The 23,534-nt window shown below is 37.7% G+C and overlaps 2 protein-coding genes across 2 annotated transcripts in view; one reads left to right on the plus strand and one right to left on the minus strand.

The window, feature by feature from the left end:
• SYCP3 (synaptonemal complex protein 3) lies at positions 1–8,642 on the plus strand. The gene is made up of 9 exons (XM_032185375.1): positions 1–94; positions 1,256–1,400; positions 2,857–2,932; positions 3,279–3,313; positions 4,950–5,067; positions 6,090–6,189; positions 7,030–7,128; positions 8,206–8,310; positions 8,452–8,642. The coding sequence occupies exons 2-9, from the start codon at positions 1,271–1,273 to the stop codon at positions 8,503–8,505; spliced, it is 717 nt and encodes a 238-aa protein (XP_032041266.1). The 5' UTR covers positions 1–94; positions 1,256–1,270; the 3' UTR covers positions 8,506–8,642.
• CHPT1 (choline phosphotransferase 1) overlaps positions 8,376–23,534 on the minus strand; it is a 20,701-nt gene continuing 5,542 nt past the window's right edge. Inside the window, exons 2-9 of the mRNA XM_032185361.1 lie at positions 20,761–20,908; positions 19,671–19,812; positions 16,059–16,143; positions 14,255–14,386; positions 13,702–13,860; positions 12,277–12,402; positions 11,712–11,822; positions 8,376–8,531 (exon numbers count right to left, since the gene is read on the minus strand). Of these exons, the coding sequence (XP_032041252.1) occupies positions 8,487–8,531; positions 11,712–11,822; positions 12,277–12,402; positions 13,702–13,860; positions 14,255–14,386; positions 16,059–16,143; positions 19,671–19,812; positions 20,761–20,908 (948 nt within the window). The 3' untranslated portion in view covers positions 8,376–8,486. The remainder of the gene's footprint in view (positions 8,532–11,711; positions 11,823–12,276; positions 12,403–13,701; positions 13,861–14,254; positions 14,387–16,058; positions 16,144–19,670; positions 19,813–20,760; positions 20,909–23,534) is intronic.

The following is a 23,534-nucleotide window of genomic DNA, read 5'->3' on the forward strand; positions in this document are numbered from 1 at the left end:
AAGCAGGTGGGTTCACCTGGTAAAATGCCCCACACGTGAGACTCACTCAACTAATACTTTTTTCAGGTCTTTTTGTGCAGGGAGAAATAAGGAGGTGAGTTCCTCTGAAAAAGAAGGTTCAATCTGCATCTGTGGTTTGGGAATATTTGCATCAGCTAAAGCAAGGAGCTACACAAGATGGGCGAAAGCTGTGTGGGGTTGCAAGGCTGTTTTAAGGTTTCTAGAGGAATTGGGGAGTTTGTGCTTTGCACACTGACTTTTCAGTGAAGTACATGTTGGTATGCAAGATAAAATATGTGTTAGTAAGTATATTTTCATGCAGTTTAAAGTTGAAGAGGGATTTTATATATATGTATTTTTCTTTGGCAGCACAATCAGATGTGTTTTTAAAACTAAGGATTTAAGGATTTTTAAAATTATATGTCATTTTAAATTTATATTGAAAGGCTTTGTACCTCCTATCAGGGGAAGATAAGAGAAGAAATACTGCAGTAAGGATACTGTATCCTGCTATTTTCTGTTACCTTGGTGTATCTCTTGATGAAGTGCTAAGGAAAAGGCTTGCTTTTATCATTCTCGCATTTAATGGCTACAATTATTCTCTTTTCCTTCTAAATAAATACCTACTCCATAAATACTTGTAAAATAATACACATAACTATATAAAAATAAGTGATATTAAAGTGTGTTTTTTTTAAAGTGTATTTGTAGAAACACAAATATGCAAGCTACATCAGAAACACATAAAGAGGTGTAATGGCTAATAATAAAGCTAATTCAGAAAGTGAAAATTGACCAGGATTTTTTAAAAACTACATGTGTGTGTTTATTTGTCTGTCTAGCATAGCATGGGTTATAGAACCAGATTGTTTTTCATCTTTTATCACTTATGTATTTTGTAGGACAAGATATTAGTGTAGCTCTTTGGGAATCTGGTATCAAATCTGATAAAACGTAAAATAAACATGGAAACTGAGCAGACAGGCACCTTAAGAGCACTTTCTTAAGAGCATAGTTTACTTTTCAACATACGAAAGTATGATCCCACTAGCCCTGCTATTTTTGACCCTGTTCTTAAAAGCACACTGATGGTTAATCCTGTGACATACCTCAAAAATAAAACAGTTTGACTGCTTCTTGCCCTTACAGGTGGAGATTGTTACAGGGGTGTAAATAACAAACAAATCAATGTAAATATGAAAACACATTCATCTTCCTGTGGGAAAAGTTATGTTTCAGTGCTATGTTTCAATAGGAAGAAAATCTCATTATGGCACCATCGGGAAGAAAGCATTCAGGAAAAGCTGGTAAACCAGCACAGGAGGATCAAGCGATACCTCCCTATGACTTTCCAGAGGAAGGAAAAGAGCTGAGTGGATCAGAGGAAGATATTAGAGAAGGTGCTTACATTATTATTATTTTTTTTAAAGTTGATGGTATTTCTAACTATGAATAGATCAGAATATATCATATGTTAGCAAGTGCCTGAGCAAGCATGGTTCTTTATGTTTGTGACAGCCTCCTATTGCATGGTGTTGATTGACTGGTAAGAGAACACATCAGAATAGCTCTGTGTGGTACCCAGTTAGGTCTTAAACTTAGAGGTAACGCCTGCAATAGAGTAGAATCTTGTTACCTTATTTTGTTACCATATTTTAATGCCATCTTCTTCTATCACCTGGCTGCATATAATGCCATAGGATCAGGACAGAAGAGAAAAGCTCTGCTCACTTGTGTTGAGTGAGGTCGGATAGGTTAGTAGGAGTCTTACGCTGGGAGGTTTAAGAATACTTCAGGAAGACTGCACAGAAGAATGGAAGAGGTAGAGCCAGCTCTGAGGAAAAAGAATAGAAGTCAACCAAAGACTTCGTTTAATTTTGAGGGAGTGTCATGGAGAGTGGACTTAGCTTAAAAAATAATTTTAATTAATCAAGTGATTGATGTTGTCTTTCAGCAGTCATGTCTGGGCTTTGTTTCTCTCTGTTTCTCCCCTTCTTCAGTTGTCCAGACTAAATCCTTTACTTCGTTTCAATGAGATACTGCAGTGTGGGGGCAAATGATGAAACCAGCATCAGGAGTATTTCCACTGAGTTTTGCTATGCTGCTTTCTGTGAAACATCTGACAAGTCTAGTCAGTGTGTTCTAAACTTTAAATAGGAATGGCTATCAGATTTATGTTATTTACTATATGGATCAAAATGTACATTCCTACAGCTTCTTGAATGAGAGGGTTTGCAAAATGTGGAACTGGGGAGAATCACTTTTAATTTATATAACCTGCCAACCGAATTTCTGTAAGGATATCTGAGCAACTTTATGCTATAGAAATGTCTGTTGTTTTCAGGACAGCTTGTATAGCTGTGTACGCTAATGCATACTGATTTCAAACAGTACATAGTTTTATTTGTTAAATTTGTATTGTTTCATATTTTGGGTACCCTATGTTTCTGTCTTGAATTGGCTTGATTCCCCCCAAGCCAACCCTCCCCTTCAGTAATGGAAATCTGTCAACCAAGGATTTATTAATTTATTTTGAAAGAACATATATACTTGTCTGTGGTTTTGCTACTTTAACGGTCAGAGGACGTTTAAATTCTTGCAGATTGGCTTTTCAATTTTTAGATTATCTTTAGCTTTCTAATGGTTGTTTTATTGTGAGTTGGGGGTATTTGTGTAGTAGTGGACTGAAAAACTGGTTGAGACCATCCTCAAGGAACTCAAGGCAGGGCCAACTCAAATCTAGTCTTGTAGAATTCATCACCATCTATCAACTCTTCACATTCAAAATTTTGGGAGCTGTATATGTAAAATATAAAAAAATATATTTTTGTTAATCTTTCTGAAATTTACATTAAGGTGAAACACCAGTAATGGAGAAGCATGGCAAGAAAAGACCTTTGGTGACTACTCATGTGGTTCCAGATGATGTCGGGTAAGAATGTCTTTTTTCAAAATAAGTGAGTCTTAAGTAGACGTTTTGTTCAGTTAGTCAGTATGCTTCATTCAGGACCCTTTAAAGGCCTAATACTGCCTTTTTATTGGGGAGTAAGTTAATAGATTGTAGTAAACTTTTTGAACATCAAGAAATTAGTCTAGAAAGAGAACTCTTGCAGGAAGTGAAGAGGAGTAAGTGTTATTTTTTTTTATTTTGTAAAACAGTAGCAGCTTTATCATTGCTTAAACTATCAGGCACATGAATAAAATTAGTTTTAAGCCTACATATTAGGTCTTATTCCAAAGTGGAAATGGTCAAAAAAAGTTTTTAAACTATTTTTTAGGGGTGAAGTACAGAATATGCTGGAGAGATTTGGAGGTAAGTACGTTTACATTGTAATACGTTGAAAAATAACTAGAATTTAACATACAGAATTGACAGTAATCCGTTACCATAAAATAACTTCTGAGATTTGCATAAAATAGCCAGTGTTTGTAGCATTGGTTACAGTCAGTTTTCAGAAAAGAGCTAATATTTAATACATCTAAATGGACCAGATGGAAAGAGAGAAGGGAATAACTGCATATAAAGAGAGTGAAAAGTATTGGTCTAAACTAATTATACAGGAAATAGGGAAAGAAGCATGAGTGCTTTTGATTATCAGTTCCCACTTCAAGATGCAGTTTAAGAGGTGGTAATTATATGGCAGAGAGAAGAGACTGTGAGTTAGAAAGCTGTTGTTCTTACTTAAATAATGTGTTACGGTGAAACAAAAGAGACCGGGGAGTGCAAGACAGGAGTGAGAAATTAGGGGCATGTAAATATGAAGATAAGCAGATAAACAGGAAAAAAAAAAATCAAATTCATGGTAAGGAACAGCTGCAGCCTGTAGTTGTGAAAAGACTGAACTAGAGAGAAGCTTGTACTATGAATCTTCAGGAATCTAGAGGATAGGGAATCTGTAGAAATGAGAATTTCTGCAGTCAGGAAGAGGAGTACAAAGTTTGTAGCAGAGCCAAACAACGAGGGTAATGCCAGTCATCTAGTGATGAGAGATTTATTGACGTTGCCTACTTGGATTTAATTAAGTCATAGTGAAATGAAATCCTCAGATGGCTTTGCTTAAAATTCAAAGTGTCGAGTTGAATTCTAGCTAGCTGACAGATTAGAGAAAAAGCACATTTCACCTGCAAAGAATTTGTAATACACTTCACAGATAGTGGAACCAAAGCATCAAAAAGGAGTGGAAAGAAGGGAAAACATCTTAATGCCAGTGTTGCTTACTCAATAGGTGGTTGATTCTTGTATGTGTATGAAAATGCTGTGCACAGTCATTGTTTGCATGTAAAGCTTAAGTTGAAAGAGCTCACGGAATTTATTAGTTCATGAATTAAGAATTTGACGCAGTTAAGGTGTACATTAGTATGCTATTGTAGATCTAGCAATCTAGACAGGAGGAGAATTTCAAAGTTTAATTTTAAAAAGCTGGGATTGCTTATTATTGAGGACTTAAAAAAAAATAAATAAAATAAATGGAAATTTTAAAGAAACAGAGCTCAAAAATAATAGGGTTGGCATTAGCAGAGGCAGATGCCTCACCAAGTTAGAGAGACAGATTTGACAGATGTTTCCTGAAACCTACTATGGAAAGGAAAAGCAATTCCTGTATTAACCTTAAACTAACTGTGCCTTGTTTGTTAAATCTCCAAATATAAATTAAAATGAAATTGACATACTAACTGACATTAACCCAAATATTTCTTAAGAAGTACTTAAGGAATCTTTCTGAAGTATGAGAAACAGTTTGTCATTCAGTCATTCAATATATGGACAGTGATAGTAATCCCATGCTACCTCTAATTTATTTCTGAAATCTACGAAATGTGATATACTGCTTCTTCCTATTAAAACACACCTCATTTGCTTTTCCAAAGCATATAAGGTCATCAGCATCTTTAAGAAAACGCACAACAAATGTTGGTATGCTTCATTTCTAAATATTCTTTCATTCTAGCTGACATTAACAAAGCTCTCTTAGCTAAGAGGAAAAGATTAGAAATGTATACGAAAGCTTCACTCAAAACCAGTAACCAGAAAATTGAACATGTCTGGAAAACACAGCAGGAGCAAAGGTAACGTTTACTATTGTTTTTTAAACCTGTGAAGTCATATTCTTTTTTGCATCACAGCACTGAGTTGATTCATCTTGCAGTTAAATAGCAGTAGTAATCTAGTAGTTAAACACCTACCGCGGTCCCTTTTTCTGTAACCTCCAATTCTGTCCTCTTGGGTTAAATTGTCAGTAACATTTTAGCATAACGCTTTCTCTTTTGAATGAAGTTTAAAGTTTGGAATTTTGAGAGTAAATACCTTATACAACTGATTTCACTTCTTTCTTTTTTTAATGTTGTTACAGAAAATTACTTCTGTGATTCTTGTCTTTCAAAACTGTTTTTTTCTCTCATTTAATTTCAAACTTTCTATTTGAAAACGTATTTGCTTAGGAAAAGTTTTACACTTTTTGGTTAGGAAAGAAAGTAATTTTCATACTGGAGATGAGATTCATCTGAACTAATATCATGCCTCCTTACCTTTTGAGGCATACGTAGTTACTACATCTGATACTAGAAGCAGAGCAAAATTGAAAAAGGAGACAGATAAAATTGAAAGTCTGCAACACTTGCAACTTTTTGTTTTTATATATATTTTTGAAACTTGCATTAACAAAACGTGAATTTACACAGAGAAACTAAAGCATAATGAACTAATGAATGAGCTGATTGATTTTTCATTATAAATGCCTTGTGTTAAATCCAAGATCTGTAATGGGATAAAAAACAAAACAAAACAAAAAAACAGTAAATCTCAGAAAAGCTAATATTCTCTGTTAAAAAGTTGTTTGGTTTTTTTATTATTTTTTATCCTGAATTTTGTATATGAGTGCTGTCTCTTCATATGTATATAATTTACATTCAGTTAGGGAAAAAAAAGTGTACGTATTGAATGGTAATTTTTTCAAAACATACAGTAGGTTAGGACTTGATTCATAATAGCATCTTTATCTATGCCAGCTCCTTTTATTCCATTCCATGTGCACAGAACCTTATCTTTCTTCACAGCATTTGTAATACTTACAGCTAGTGTCTGTTTATAGGCAGAAGCTCAATCATGATTTCTCCCAGCAGTTCGTGACTTTATTTCAGCAATGGGATGTAGATGTGCAGAAAGCAGAGGAACAGGAAGAAAAACTTGCGGTGGGTTTCCAGCACAGGAATTGTTTCACAGTATAATCACAAGGAGAGAATAGTGTTGTTCAGACACCAAATGTGGAAGTGCAGAAATTTAAAAAAAAATAAAAAAATAAAAAATAAAATAAAATAAAATAAAAATAAATACCTTACACACGTCTCTTGATCAAAAAATTCACTCAGGTTTGGTGGTTCTTAAACTGTAAATGTTTAAGTTTTGGGATATATTTCAAAGTGGAGAGGGGTGCAGTGCTTTATTTCAAGTTTATAGATGGGAGTAAATGATGCCCTGAGCCAGAACATGGCTTGAGAAAAGCCAAGATGGTTATGGAGAACCAGATGTGTTGAATCTGTGCACCCATAGACTTTGGGTAAAGAGACAAAGGAACACAGGAAAGTAGTTGTCCTTAAGCATGGCATTGCTTAAAAGTATGCCTCTGTACCACAAATGCATAATTTGATGTCTAAAGGGGATAGAAGCTACACAGTGAAATTTAAACACATACTATTGCTGTATTTGTACTCCCAGAATGTTTGCAAGTTGTGCTTTTCCCTAGTCAGTACATTTCCCTGGGATACTCAAGAACTGTGTTGGCTAGCAGCCCTCAGGATCCCACAGAGAAAAATTCAGGTTGGAAAGGACCTCAGGGGACAACTCAAGGCTTAATCCAGTCTTCAGTCTTTCTTTTATTACCAAGAACAAGGATACCTCCCCAGGCAGGGATCTACATTGTAGGACCCAGACTGCCAGTGAAGGCAGAATTTTTGATTCTGACAAACGGCATCAGTTTTGCTGTCAAAGCACTTTTGGTAAACTAATAACATGATTTATTTTTTTTTCTTCAGAACATGTTTCGTCAGCAACAAAAAGTTTTTCAACAGGCAAGAGTAGTTCAAAGCCAGAGACTGAAAACCATTAAACAACTGTATGAGCAATTCTTGAAGGTACAGTAAATTTTCTTCTTACAAGGCAGCTGATCCATACCACATAGCTTAGGAAGGCTGTATTAGTTCAGCCTTTACAAAATACAGACTTAAGGTTCGCTTAAGGAAAACAACAGCTTTGCGTAAATATTCATGCTAAAGCAGCCTGGGACACTCAGATATCTTTGCCACAAGGGCACGCTTCTGGCAGGACCCCCAGGTCCTTTTCTGTGGAGCTGCTTCCCAGTTGGGCAGCCCCCAGCATGTACTGGTACATGGGGTAAAGTCTGGCACTTTCTAACAAGCCTTAATTTCTATTTGAGTCATTTCCTAACTGGCCCCGTTTTGAAATTTTTTATTTGTGGTATCTGTTTTTTTCCAAGTCACGCAGAGCCACTCTATTTTAAATTTATTTTTCAATGCTTAGTTTAAAATGGTTGAAATTTGCACAGGATATTACAGAAATCTTAATAATAACCATTTCAAAATGTCAACAATGTCTTCATCAAAGATGAAAAACTGTATTACTATGAATTTTCTCCTGAGAGAATATCAACAGGTAAAAAAAAATCAAGCCTCAAATCAGCTTAACTTTAAATACAAGCTAAAGAAAAGGCAGCTATGTACATTAGTTAGGCATAACTGTATGTGCAAAAGGGAAGATAACCAGTGAGCTTTACCTTAGCTTATTTGGAGTGTAGTGTGCAAAGAGGAGCAAATTCAACATTTTCTATAGGCCTTATGTCAAGTTTCTAAGGTTGTCATAATATTAAACTGTACCCCTATCATTCCTGACAGGTATGTGTCTAATCTCTTCTTGTAGAACCCTTATGCATATTGAAATGCAGGATATCAGCTGGGACCTCCCAGATGCTGGGTGGAAAGGACTGTTTCCTTTGCCACGTGCATATTTTTTAAACAGTAATGTGGAGTGGAGCACAAAGTCCTATAGAATTTCTCTTTCAAGGTCATGACAAAATTCATCTGTGATTATCACTGCTGCCATAAAAATTGAACTTAGTCTGAAAAATTGTTTGTTTGTTTAAATTAACCCTGAGACATCAAGCAGTTTTGAATTAAGATTATCCTTAACTGCAGAGCATGGAAGAACTAGAGAAAACCAATGAAAATCTTCTAGCTGGTGCACAAAATGAACTTCGCAAAGAAATGGCTATGTTGCAGAAGAAGATTATGATGGACACTGTAAGTATCAGGTTTACGAAGAACTTAAGTTAAATACAAAAATAGAACATTCTGTAAAGAAGTCATTTGACATTCATTTAATTAGATTAAGGAATCATTGGTTTGGCATTTGTTCAGTATTATCTCCTTTTCTTGTAACAGCAACAGCAGGAGATGGCAACTGTTCGCAAGTCTCTTCAGTCCATGTTATTCTGATGGCTCAATGGAGAAACAACTTGTACCTAAGTAACATGATACAAGTATAGGCATTAGCCGTAGAGAAGTTACCTTGAGATGATTTAAATGTTTTAAAGTTCCTATTAAATGCTTTAATGGATTGTTCTAACCTTATGTCTGATAATCTTTTGAGAAGGCATATTGGGAAATTTATTACTTTGGGGAGGAGGGAGAGGTAGCAAACCCAGAACTAATTTCCTGTCTGTCCAATCTTTAACTACTTAATATGCACTTTCAATAGCATTGGACTGTTTGCATTGTATCACTTTCTATAATGCCAAATTCAAACAGGTAGAATTGATGAAAAATGTATTCCCTAAGTCTTATATAATAACTTTAGACATTGGTGCACTACAAATAGAAGCCTTTTTCAAAGGCTACAGATTCAAGATTTTCGTAGTTTAAACATCTAGCCTCCTGAGCTGTCAGCAGTTATAAAGGTTCATAGACTATGACATAGCTCATGTAAGATTGTTTAGTGATGTGTATTATAGTAAATTAAATCGTTAGGCCTTTTATCAGTACAGGCATTGTAATATCTTTGTACCAGTAAGATTGATTAACTGTTATTTGTCCAAATGTAGGTTTCTTTAGTTGCACAATGAGCTTAATACCACAGCTTTACATGACATCTGCTAAAGTAAGCTTGATTAAACATTGCTATGAATTTCTTGTAGACCACTGCTGAAGTAATCTAGCTCACTTATTTGGTACAAGCTATTAAAAGGCTTGAGATGGAATAGTAATTTTTGCAATTTCAAATGATTAGCAGTTCAGGGAGGCCTGATTTAAGGATAAAGCATTTATCTTTCATGTATCTCATTACAGTCAATCAGTACAAATTAAACAGCCAGACTAGCCTGTGTGCAGTTTGTTTTTATAGCAAGCCATTATGTCCAAATATCCACTTTTACAAATTAGGCAGTTCCTAAAATACTTAGTTGTTAGACTGAACATAATAGTAGATAACACAAAAGCCACCCATACATGCAAATGTGGTGATTTTATAACAATGTATTTCAAAAGCAGTCCATACAGCTTCTTCTCCTGCAGAATCCAGTTATCTGATGACAGTTCATAGGTTTGGGGAGGCAGATTAGGGATAGCTAAATTTTCTGTGAGTTAGCTTGCAACTGAAGTTGAGCAAGTAGCCTGTATGGAGCTGTTTTGTTCTGTGTCTGACAGGACTCAGACAGAGCAAACACAGAAATTACATTGCTAGAATGATGTATGAGGTAGTATGGGCGTGGTGGGAATCAGGTAACTACTGCTGCTAATTTGAGCAGTGGTGCTCAGGTTCAGTATTTAAGGATGTCTAGATGATGCCACAAAATACAGTTTAACAGTTTTTGCTTCCAATCTTCAGTACTAGGTTATTTGTTACTATTATTTTTTTTTTTCTGATTTCTGCAGTAGTTTCCTATCATTTAATTTCTTTACTTCTGTCATATCTTTAAAAGCACTTATACCTTTTACTACACTACATTTTTGAGGTTTCAGGGGAACCAAACCTTCTCATTCTAAAAAGTTGCCTATGCATGTGCTTTTACCAGGTGATTAACTTTTTTATAGCATTCAGACAAACTGACCTGGCCTTCACCATTTTCCCTTTTATTTAGCCATGACCTGCATTTAGGTTAAGTTCAGATGTAGATGCTGTGTCTTTCCCAGCCTTGAACAGGAACAGTAGGGCTCATCTGGAAAGGACTGAACTCCTAATCTATATTTAATTGGCATGCTGCTCCTTTAGCAGTAACTTGTACAAATATCCCTCTGATATGTCACTATTTCCTTCTTAGACAGAAATGTACATTTTTTTCCCCACTTTTGAACTTCTTTGAACACCTCAGGCAGTCTTCTTGGATTAACATGTAGCAGCTAGGAAGCTGCAGCAGTAATATTTTCAAAACAAATTATAGCATTCTTTATTGTACAGTTCAGGAAGGTATTTATGAACTTACAGCTCAGCTACATGGCAGCAAATAAAAGTGGTAACGAACACTTACGTTCAACAGCTTTTTTACAAAAATAGTATTCACATATCACCTCTTTGAAGGAGCTTGAGCTTAAGCTGCATTTGTGTGCAAAGTGTGATTTACTAGCACAGACAATAAGCTACTTTTATTCAGCTTTTTGCTAATGAAAAGAAGAAAGGCTGATACTAGACCTGACTGTCTCTTTTGGAGAGTTTTACTATGCAGTGGATTTTAGTTCCTTGCAGTTTTGTTTGGATAAAGTACAGTGGTAGTTACAAGATGGATTACAAGGTAAATTAATACAGCAGTAGCAAACATACTTCAGAGGGAATTAATTATACATAGGTCGGTTGCATTGTCACAGTTAAACAGTCACTAAAGTTTGTCAAAGAACTGATTCATTCAACTTGTGCAGTTTCACAGACATAAATTAAGGTAGGTAAAGCCAGTGTCCTCACAGTACCCAGCTACCTACAGTCTAGATAATGGAGCACAAGGAGGCTAACCTTATTATGGCCACAAAACCAGAAACTGTACTTGGAAAAAAAATAACCAAGCTACAACTGTTATTGAGTAACAGCAGGTTATATACTTAGAGACCAGAGACTGCATGAATCCTATAGGCACTCACAACAGTATTTTGGAGTAGAGGGTAGTTTCCCTGTTCCATACTTCCTCCATCCTAATACCAAAACATTACTAGTTTTACCTCATGGATGCCTCACTTTAGCAGCTTTGACAATGCAGAACTGTATTCATTGATGCCTCTGACTACCACTTCACAGCAGAAGACTTTAGAAACTAATGCTAGAAGATTAGTCACTTGGTCTAAGAAAAAGTGAAACTCCTCTTAGAATTCTGGTTGGTAGCACCGTGGTTTGCAATTTACATTCCCCAGACCAGAACATTATTAAGGTTACCTAACAGGAAACAACAGAAGTTTCGATTGTAAAGTAACAGCTGCAATATCTAGAACATAGGGGGACGTAGATCCTGGTTCAAAAGTATTAATCACAATAGAATCTGCAGGACTTTGTATTTAGTAATTCTAACATCTGGTGATATCTGGGATAGTATGAGCTTTCTCCCAACACTAGTTTATTGAAAAGCTTAAGCTGTCTTCTCAAAAAGAGAGGCTGCTTCATTCAACATTCCCCTAACTGCTTTTCTTCTCCTTGACCTATTTAATCAGTCATTATGGTTTTGAACCTGTTCAGGAGCTTGATGAGATGAAATTCTGAAGACATGTATATGAAGATGAGCAGCGATCTGTAGGCATACAGCAGTGGCATATCTCAGCATATCAAACAAGGATATGAACTTCAAAAAAACAAAAATGGAACAGGTTAAAAACAAGTATTTTTCAAAGCTATTCCAGCTATGCTTTGATCAGAATATACCCAATTTTAGGAAGCATGTTAGCATTACAATATACAGTAGTCTACTTTAGAAGAAGAAAAACAAACAGCACTAAGTGCTTACCAAAATTTGACAAACAAGGTTAGTCTACAGTTAGCAGAGTAGCTTTAAACAAACCACCTGAATTAAAGCATAATTAGAAGAGAGATCTGTCATTTTACTTTCAAATCTCCGTTCCAAGGAAAGAAAGCCAGCTAGCTCCCAAAATATGTATTTACACAGTATCCTGGCATTCCTCCCACAATGGCAGGTGAAATTGAGCAAGTCCAAAATGGCAGAGCAGAATGTCAGAAACAGTTCTCAATCCATTCCTTTAAATATGCACCACATGAAAAATACAAAGCAAAATGCTTACCAGTGCTATCCATAGAACAATATATTCATCAATGAAACTGTTGAAGTACTGGTCCAAAAACAGAAGTCCTGGCCCAATAAATGCAGTGTCTTGAAGACAGATCTCGCTTTTTGTCATGTGAGCCACCTATTTAAAAATAAACAACACAACCCACAGCATGCACTACTGCAACATCACTGTATCTACCAGAAAGCTTCCACCTGAGTTGCGAGAAAGCACGATGTCCTCACCCATCAGCTGCCTGCTCCAAAGGGGCCTTTGGGAAACAAGCAGAAGACAGGCCAAGGGCTTCACAAATGCTCCAGAGCCTGCTGCTCTGACAGGCTTTATTTTAAGGGCCAAATAACCTTTTTCCAGGTTACTCAATCAATATGTAGCACTTTAATGAGTGCTATCAGTTATTTCAATAATCAGTATATCTTGACTATGTAAAAAATCAGTACAAAGGTCCTTCAGTGTTCTTTTGTAATACAGTTAATTACATCTATCTCCGTGCATTTTAGCTATTTGACTGGGTTCCCTGCTCTTACTTTTTAAGTGCTGTACTGGAACGTCTCCATTCAGCTTCACACCCTGGCACAGCTAAAGAGGCTTTTACTGCAGTTTCCTTACTCCAGTGAGTTAAGAACAAGACCTGCAGTAAGTATCAGAAAAGTGGGGGAGCTAAACAGGGCAAAAGCCTTTCCCCACTGCTTGTACAGATTTGCCTCTGGAGCAGACTATCCTCAAAGCTATGCATAAGGCATCAAGGCAAAACATGCTTTGCTCAGAAGCATCTGGCTGACATACAGTGATGGCTGCATCTTGAGAGGACCCAAGGACCCTCTAGAAGAGCACAGGAGCCAAGGTATTTGATCAATGAATTGCCTCAAGTTCAATCTTAATGCTTAGTCTTTTTAACAAGAGTTCTCTTGAACCAAGTTAGTAATGTAGGCAAGTAGGTGAATTCCTGTTTAGCTAGAAAGCCTGCAGAATACCCGTTTTAGTTTTGTTGTTTTTCAACACATTGACAAGGTTATTAGTTACAAAAGAGGTAAAAGGTAGATACATTTATCTGCTCATTTTAACAAGGATGTAAATTCATGTCTTATAATTAAGTCAGAAGTCATGGCACTGCTAGTTAAAGCAGTGACTGCATTTCTGATGTTAAAGTCAGTGTATAAACTACAATTTATTACTAGGAGCAAGCTAAATAAAACCAAAATTTCTAACCAATACATTGATTTTTATTTTTTTTTAAAATCAGTATCATATATAATAATCTCTCTGGAGGAGCCTGAGTCTATTTCAGTGTATTGGTCATAATGAAACTGGTAATAGGGAGGCAGGGCAGAACAGGAAAACTTGCATGATGTTCACTGATTCAGAAAGTAAGAGTTAAGCCAGGAAGCAGTTTATGTTTAGGACTGAAACAAGATTACTTACCACTAACTTCTGTGAGATTTTAGCATTCACAAATCCAAATGTCAAGACATACAGACAAGGATGTTTTTCAAACAGCTGGGTTGCAGATTTCTTATAGATCATAACAGCCAGTGTGATAAGTAGCCCAATGTGGACGCCTGGTGAAAGAACACTTGTTCCCTGAAATAAAAAGGAACAGAAAACTCATCGTCAGCTTCAATCGCACCGTAAGATCAACATTTTACAAATATTACAACACCCGCTAAATAAAAGTAATTAACATTGTCAAAACTCAGGGAAAGTCCATTTGCATTGTGCTAATACTATTAGCATCCTTTATGATGACCTTTACGTAATTCTGTAAGAAAAGTCACTGCTGGTTCCTGTGACGGAAGAAATCCAGGAACAGGAGGAGAGCAGATAGGTACTGAAGTATTTGCTTTAGCCATCAAACACTCCAAACAACACGAGTATCATTAAGGTGTGAAATTCATATCCTTATCTGCTTACATGCTTAAACTGATAAAAACCCTTATGATTATCTGAAGACCAACAAATTATGGGCGTAACTTACTGCTATTGTAGATCCATTCTTTCCAACCCCTCCACTGAAGATGACACGGAAGTAATTGAAAAAAGAAAGCGCTGTTCCACACAGTATGCCAAAAACTGCAAAGAACTTCAGCTCTAAGCCTACTAAATGGACCTTAGCAAGAAAAACAAGAAAAAGATAGTAAAGGTCAATGGTAAGAGTGTGGTAAGAGTGTTGTTGCTGGTTTTTTTGTTTGTTTGTTTGTTTTTTTAAGAAAATAAGTGATTAAAAAAAGCTACTGAAACCTTATAAGCAATCATTTTATTTGAACTATTGCTTTCCTGGGAACAAGCTCTGGAAGACAGTATTTGGAATTTGTTTCCTTATTTAGAAGATGTCAAATTTCTTTTGGGAATGTTTAAACTCAACTTTTGAGTATTCAAGTTCTGGTTGTGAAGTTGAGCTAGATTTTCCTCGGTATATCCTTATGTAGTAAAAACATTTGAAAAACATTACAAGCAAAAAACTTGACGCAGACTACTGCCTCCCCAGGACATGGGAGGGGCAGGAAGGATAGATCCTTCCATTTCAGTGGCTGAAACAATACTGAACCACAGGAAACACAAACACCATCTGCCTGCCTTCTGTTTTGATGCATGTTGTTTGTATGCTGTATCTTTGCATTTAGGATAATCTCCAGATAAAAAATTCAGTTAAACAGTTACCTTCAGAATCAACTGCAGTTTCAAAGAAACTTCCAAAGGTAGCAGAGGATTAAAAAAGTAGCAATAAATTGAAACCACTGATTATATTTTTGAACATAGATTGTTTTGAGATACAGCATAACTACCACAGATTTTACTGTGGAAGAAGAAACAATTATAATTCACTACTGTTTAAATTTTAATGTACCTACTTTGTTTAGCAACACAAAAATATGCTGTTTGAAAACAAAGAAAAAAAACCTTACAGGATGGAAGAGGGAAACAAAGTTCATCTAAACATTTCCTAATGACTGTGCAAACTGGTGAACTAATTTGAATTAGTTGGTGGTTTATATTTAGATCAATATCCATGGGTTATCAACACCATGGAATTGTCTCAGCTCTTCTGTTTCCTATGACCAAAGAGAACTATTTATTACTAAGTAAGGATACTACAGAAGATGAAGATGTTAGTCTAATACACTTTTGATGCATACTGAAGTGCATCATTAAAGATCAAAATAAAAGCCAGACAGAAAACTTTGTTTGTTTGTTTGTTTTGGACAGAAAACAATTCTTTAAATACAGGCATTTACGTCAGCTCTGACGTAACCCATTAAAAATCAGTACATCTCGACGGACGTGAATCTGAAGTACTTCATCTCATAGTTTTGACAAATTAATGCATTTAATCTTTCAATTTTAAAATCAAGCTTTCTAAAAATAAATATTGATCCTAAATAACAGAATCAATAAAATGATCCTATAGATCATTTAGCTGAACAGAAATGTTTGTCTTATAATAAAATACCCAAAGGAAAACTAAAAAAAAAAAAAAAAAAAATGTAAAAGCTTCAGTGCAAACAGAACAGTAGTGGAAGATCAGAAGTTTATATATGGCAGATGGGGTCTTTTTTCCTCTACACAGCTCTAAAATTGTGTCTAGGAAGTCACACAGTTTTACCTAAGTTAACTACAATGTAAATATAAGCTGTATTTGTACGAGAAGCCAAAACAGAACGCTAGAGAACTAGAAGGGGTTGATCACAGTTGCACAGGATGGCTTCAAATACCGTAGGAACTGGCAACTCCCAACAGGAGCTCCATACACCACAGGAACACTGCATACTTAATACACTTACCTTATAGTCCCATATTGCCGTTCCACCAAACGCTGATATCAAAAGCAGCAGTGTTATGGCTATCTGAACTTCAGTTACATCAACTCTAGGAAGAGAAGAATAGAAATTTAGTTAAAAGAAAGGTTCTGTTTGCTTTAAGTATAGTGGATGGGGGCGGGGGAACAGTTATTTCAAATACCTCCACCCAGTTATTTCAAATTACCTCCTCAAGCCATGAAATGTGTCAGGAATATGACTTTCCTTGACTGAGAAAGATACTCTATCTGGAGGCACACATCTTTGGTTAACCTTTAAAATTAAACCTATAAGCCTATCTAGAGCAAGCTAAATAGAATTTTAATAGGAGAAAAGAGTGCTTAATGAATACGTTGTTAACTATTTTAGAATTCTGAATAAATTACAGACTTCTTGGGTAAGTAACAAATCAAGGTTAAACGTGAAGGCAAGCTCATAGTCAAACATTTCCATTAATAGCATATCATACAAAAGTAGGGACCATGAAGAGCAGAATGGGACAGAAGGGATTTCTTTAAGCCATTGTATCATGACAACTTGACAGATACAGCCTGCAAAACATAAGGGCAGTATTTTGAGGACTGAGTTAGTGGATAGCTGAACATCTGTCATCTTTCAGAGGTCATAACTGACACAGTGCCTTCTGCCTTAAAACATTTTATAAAACAGGTGGCCTTGTATACCTTCTAGACTCTGAATTCCACCTTTTTTGTTCTCAGACAAGACGGCCTTACTGTCTCTGATCACTGAAGTGTTTTATTTTGAGAAGACGTGAATATGTAAAAACAAAAACCACACACAAAAACAAACCCAAAAAACCCTACAAAACTTACAAAAACAAAACAAAGCAGCACAGCAGAGGCTCAAGAGGAAGACACTTTCAAGACAGAGTCAATACTTTCCATACAGCTTTTCAATAAATAAATAATAGTGCATGTCTAACGTACTGTTTATGCTAGTGAAGGTTTTTAGATAGGTACTTGATCTTTGTACTGAAGTTACTGGCAAGCAGTAAAAATGGACCTTTAAAATGTGACATTCTCTTTAGCAGTTAAACAGATTTGCTATTTTAAAGTACTGTGACCAAAGTCAAGTTGTTTCATTTCTTGCTTAGCATGCAAACGATCTGCACAGAAAACAGTGTATTTTAAAAAGGAGATAGCAATCAGCTTTTGGCTAATGGAAAACATTTATCTGATCTTGACACTCACAGTAATGTTAAGCTTTCAAATGAAAGACAGTGATAAAATATGCAAAGTTCCACCACAAATTTCAGAATCAGTCTTAGAAGAGCCATTAAGTCACAACCAGATGCCATGCTGAGGTGCTCGTCACTGCTCAAAGCTGTAAGAACGGGCCGTCCTCTCTCCCTCCTGTGCCATTCTGCTCCCTCACTTCTGGCTGTAGTACTAACCAGACCACGAGGTGCCAGCAAGCCGCACTGTTTCCTTGTGCAAGTTTTTGTTTTCTGCCTCTTCAGTGAATTGGCTCCAAGTCAATGACATGAGCACACAGGGGGAAGTAGGACAGTGCTGCTGGGAGAGGGCTTTTCCTCTGCCTTGGTTACTGCTGCAGATGCACACTGAGTTGGTCTGTTATGTCACACAAAAACATTCAGATGCAAATTCCAATGTTCAGACTTTGCACTCTGAACAATTAAACCCGGATTTCTGAGCTGTACAGTTTTTATTGTTGGAGGGGAAGGAGGCTTGAACTCCAAGTTGAGTCACTGCATGTGCCGAAGCTTCGTCTTTAATTTTACAGAGGCTCAAACAGTTGATTACAACACAGCCCAAATTTAAGTCCAAAGATTTTATCAGGCAAGACAGTATTCTACATAGCCTGACAGTGGCATGGCATCCAGCTGCTCTGATCCTTCCTGGCCACCAATGGTAAGACTCACCTGGCATTTAACTTCCAAAATCAAATTCCACTAATTCAGGAACAGCATCAGTGAAAGCTTCCATCCATATTACGTATTATCACAGTTAGAGCTGTAAACTATCGCCTTCATTTAGACTCACCTCTATGCTTAAGAAAGTTGTGAGCCTTGAAAAAAATCTGATTTGCTTTCACTGAACAGAAATAAATTATCGTGGAGGAAAACTGTGTCTGCTCAGCTTCACACAAGAAGCATGGAATACCAGACCACTCCAAACTGCTTGTACCGTGCATTAGCACTGTATTTACACAAAAGCCACTAAGGTTTTAGCAAAGAAGTTTTATGTAGTATCAGAGCCTCAGTGCCTTCTTAATAGGGGGAAAACATTCTCACATTTTATGCAGGAATAAAAGGCACAGAAAAACAACCATTTGTACAAAATCCCTGTGCTTACAGCATACTCCATTTCCATTGCAGTCCACTGTCACGTACAGAAGTTACCCACCTTCAACCATCACTCTAAAAAAGCATCTGTTTTTGTCTACAGATATCCTTTAAAAAAGCAGGATGTGTAAGCGGGTACAAGAGTTAATAGTCTCTGTGGCAGAATGCATTAACAGCAAGTAAAGGATCTCTTAACGTTACCGCAGAGGCAGCTTGCTTGGGAGATAGATGCCAAACAGCATGCAAAGACAGCTGACCACTGGCCTGCATGACCAGCGATGCTCTGATGTGCTGAGGTGCTTCTTGCAGGACAGAGCTAGCAGGCAACTCAACACGACCAGGATTAATTACCACAAGGACAGCCTTCATCTGTCACGTTTCAAATACTGCCGTGAAGGATGTCGCTTTTCCTCTTTTAAGAAATCACTAAAGTGCAGCTCTTTGTTTAAAGACAGCAAAAGACCATACTAGGCACCACCATGGCTACAGGAGGGGACAGCATTCCCCACACAAAGTTAAATTGAAATTGGTGTCTTTTACATGATTGTCAGTGACCCTTGCTCCTACAATTTAGTGAGAACAGACTCAATTTCTACAGCATCACAGAAGTCACTGGAACTGTGAACTAACACAAAACCTCATAGACATCAAAGCCAATTATGAACCAGATTAAAAGCAAAATCCTCAAATAAACCTGGGGTAATTCTTAAGAGTACTGGCATAACTGTGGAACTCCCTTGCCTAGGCTTGTGCTGGATACAGAGCTTGTTCAAAGGAAACTGAACATGTCTGTAGAAGAGAGATGTATTTATGACCAGGGAAAATCCTCTAAAAATTCATGTGGTTCAGAGTCCCCTGGGCTGAACCTGTTCCACGTCAGGGAGATTACGAAGAGAGGTAGCACAGATGCTTGCTCTGTTCCTATTCCTACACAGGGCACTTGTTTACATTGTGGGCAAGACAGCTCTGGCCTGCATGGTGCTTGTATGGGTTCCATAAACAAATCCACAGGCAAGAGCCAAATGCATGCAAACAAAGCATATAGAGCTAAAATCAGCTGCTAACAGAACAAGTCCTGTGCACAGTATAACTCAGAGTTTTATAGTTCTTGCCAGGTAAAACACAAGGCTGCTAGGGCAGAAGTGAGATAAGGAAGCAGGTGATAGGAATACAGAGCAGGGAAAAAAAAAAAAAAAAAGGACAAGAAACAGGAATCAAGTAGCTAGCAGCCCCAGACATTGTCACAGGTAGTTCTGCAGATACCTACTTACTTTCCAAACCTTAATGTGCCTGATACATATGTCTGCCAGTGAGCAGAATAGAACATGAACAGTCCCACAAAACAACAGAAAAACAACCAGTCAGGATTTGTTCCTAGTCGGATTGCTATGCAGGATCCAAGGACAACAAAAACTGAAAAGCAGAAATGAACATGTTAGTCACATACCCTCTTTGCTTGCAGTTAAGAGAAATTAAATCACAAGGCATTTTACATCAGTATAACAAAAATAATTATATGACTGATACTTCAGTAAGTAGCTAACATCAGGGACAGTCCTGGTGGGAGAGACCCAGCCACAGGACTCCTGTTCTTCAACGTGAGGGCCACACTTTCCAGCCTACAACGGTTGTTCCCTCTGTGGGCTCTGTCATCTCGTCATCTTTAGGTCACAAACACAGCTCCAACAGCAGGGCCCAGCTCAGGGAGACCAGTAGTTATCTGTGTGCTGGGAACTGAGGCATAAAGAACGTACCAGCTCCCAAGGCAAACATTTTGGCCATTAAGCTGTTGTAGGAGTGCTACCAGAAGGTATTGCCACCAACAGCAGCTAGGTTATGGAAAGTAAAACTGAGTAAGGCTTTTTCAGGACTCCAAACCAAATTTTTAAAAATTCATTCTTACAAGGAACGTAAATCCTCCTCCTAGCCACCAGGCTGGGTGCCCTACTACCCAAATGATATTTTGGAACCTCTTACTTAAAGCAGAGCCCTTACTTTCATGTGCCAACGTCAGTCTTTCAGGCACTTAAAATCCTCTTAGTGAATATTTTGTTCATCACCAAGCTCATTCAAAGCAGATGAAGATGTACAACCAGTAAGAGCAGACTCTGTATTACCCAATACCTGCTAAAGGTACTTCTGAAATATCCTCCCTGATACTGGTCAGGGATGCAAAGGTGACCAGGAGACGGTAAAGCTATCCCAAAAAAAGGGAACAAGCTGATGCTGCTCTAACAGGGATCTGGAACAAACAATCTCTAGAGGTTCCTTCCAATTTCAACAAGTCTGCGACTAGTCAGCTCCTCTTGAAAACAGGCAACATTTTTAATACTAGGATGGGTAACAGTATATTAAGGCTACCTGTGGAAATAGAGTCGCAACCATGATCAAAGAGTTCTCCTAGAGGAGAACTACTGTTTGTTCTTCTCGCTTGCTTCCCATCAATGGCATCCAGCGACTGGTAGATAAAAAGTCCTAACGCACCCAGGATGTATGCCCAAAAAGGTGCCTGAAAGAGATTCATGTAAAAGGTCACTAGGCAGTTCCCAAATCCTTAGCCAATAATCTACTTCATTAAAAGTAAAATATCATGCAGCACAGAACTATACCACATGGTGCTGGTTGCTGCTTCATTAATGGACAAACCAAATTACGTGCACTAGTCTCTATGTGAGTTGTAGTAACTACTGTGTGTAGTAACTACCACAAGGAACTATTCCAGGTACCCCAGGGAAACAGAGGTCTTTCTATTCTTATTTTAAAATGCAAAAACAAACTTTAGTGCCCCTTCTTATTTTTCCACCTTAAGACTGCAGTATTTCTATTATTGTTGTATGCTTTGTGCAGAAAAATGTTATGAAAGTGAAACTAATTTTAAGAAAGAAAGTAGTAGCAAGACACTTATGAACCTTCTCAGCAGTTCACGTGATAGATACCTGGATCATCTGCTCACATTTACAACATATAGGTATTAAAACCCCTTACAGTTTACTAAATAAAAGACTTGAGCTCTTACAGAACGTTGTTTTTTTTTCCAACGTACACAAACTGATACATTTTGGAAATTAAATTGAAGAAATGAAACCATTCACTAAATACGAACAAGCAGCTATCTGGCTGATATTGACTATTAGAGTTTCGAAACAACCTGTGGATCAGCTACATTAACATTACAGGTTCAAAGGAATCATCCTGCACACTAGTACCTTTCAAGTGCATCATTTTCATACACGAAGTCAATATGTCTTTGTTTGTCCAGGAATTTGTTTTTACTAAAAATTACTTCCAACAGTCTCGAACAAAATCCTGGTTACATGTTTGCCTCAAGTGGATCCCAGCGGTATCCTTAACATATGGATGTGCTGTTCATGAAGAGAGCACTGAAGTTAGGTATGAACGTTGGAAATGCAATTTACAACTTAAATAAGCGAGCGGCCACAAAACTTGATTCTTTTCCACTCCCAGGTAAGAGGCCGCTGCTCCAGCTTCACACCTCTACAGTTCCTCTCCTGCAGTGCAAAGAGACCAATACGATTATGTGGATTTCGTAAGCCTAGTCACGGCTATCAGAGACACCTGCTCAAACCTCTCAGCGAGCTGAGGCTTGTCCCTGCTCAGATGGACCCAGTGCTTTTGCTTTTCCCAGTTGGGGAAAAGCAAAAACTGACAATTGCCACTCAGTTTATTGCAAGGGACAGGGGAAGGTATCAATAAGAACACAGATGCCGTGAGCTGCCTCTCCAGCCAATTCTTCCTCCTCATCATTGTACTCCAGGATTTTTGTTGCAAAAAGTTATGCCTCAAGTTACACTGGTCACAAAACGCCCTTCCCGAAAATGGCGCTTACGAGAGGCTCAGTTCTGAGCCTGAAAGCAGCCGTAGCTTTTTATTTCAGACTTCCTCATGTATCAAAGGCTGCGTGTTGTCACATATTTTTGTGATTTTAGTATGGAAACAGTATTGTCAGCAAATTTATGGTATTCCTGCTACCTGTTATTTGGGTAATTTCATTGATTAAGCATTCCTCCATTAGATGTCAGAAAAGCTGGGCTGCTTCACCCAGCTTTGAAACAACAGCCAGAGAATTAGGGACTCCAGTTATAGGTAGGACATTTGGATTTGTATGTACATACAAATCAAGAAAAGTCACAACAATGTTCAAAACTGGCCAGGCCACCTCTCCCCAAGAAAACCAAGAAAAAACTGTAAGTCACAGGTAAAGCTGGAAGCCTTGAGCAGGTGAAAGAGGGTGAGTATACACTTGCATGCTGATATTTAACATAAGGTATGGGACAGAAACAAACAAAACTCAACAAAACACCAGAGATCACACTACAGAAATTCAGGTCAGGTGATGACAGCAATATACACTTGGTTGTTACCACTGGAATTAGTCCAGGTGTTTAGGTTTCTTCTCCCTTGTCAGTCCAGTTCAACTGAAAGTAATTTTTATTTTATTTATATTTTTTTTTGGTTAAACCAGGGACTGAGTTCCTAGTTTGTTTTCTGAAAAAGTTTATCTCCTGTAACGAAGGGGACAGAGCCTACCAGCAGCAGGAGGAGTCCACTGGAGTGGTGGATCAGTGAATGACAGAGCTGTGGGTAGGAACCGAGAGCCCCAGGGCTGCTTTTGGTTTGAGCTCATTTGGGCACATGTCCGGCAGCGAGGCAGCAGCTACAAGAATGGGCTGTCCACCACAGGTCAGCGTTTCAAGAGGTAAAGGCACAGTTAGGACCCTCTGGAAGCTCAGATCATTTTACTTTTGACATAATCCACATACTAAAGGTAGCAGAAGAGCTATACGGGCTTCTGCAGAGTAACTTTGCTGTAGGGAGAAAAACAGATATTCTCCAACAAGCCAGCTCCTGACACAGATTTATGGCTGAAGCTCTACGAGCAGAAAGGCTGAGAGTTTCATTATGGACATACGTTGGAATAATGATTGCCCGATTTTATCACCGATATCACTTTGATTGTTCGCAGGGTTTTACGAGGTGCCCCGTGCTGTGACATACTCTGGCAAGTTACAGAAAGCTAGCTTTAGATCTATCGACACTCGTCACAGTAATCCTGGGATCAGGGCAAGAAAACCAGGCCATGCCTGGCAGCTCTGCCCCCGCCACCATGGGTTTCC

Source organism: Aythya fuligula, chromosome 1 (genome assembly GCF_009819795.1).
Source record: "Aythya fuligula isolate bAytFul2 chromosome 1, bAytFul2.pri, whole genome shotgun sequence".
Lineage (NCBI taxonomy): Eukaryota > Metazoa > Chordata > Aves > Anseriformes > Anatidae > Aythya > Aythya fuligula.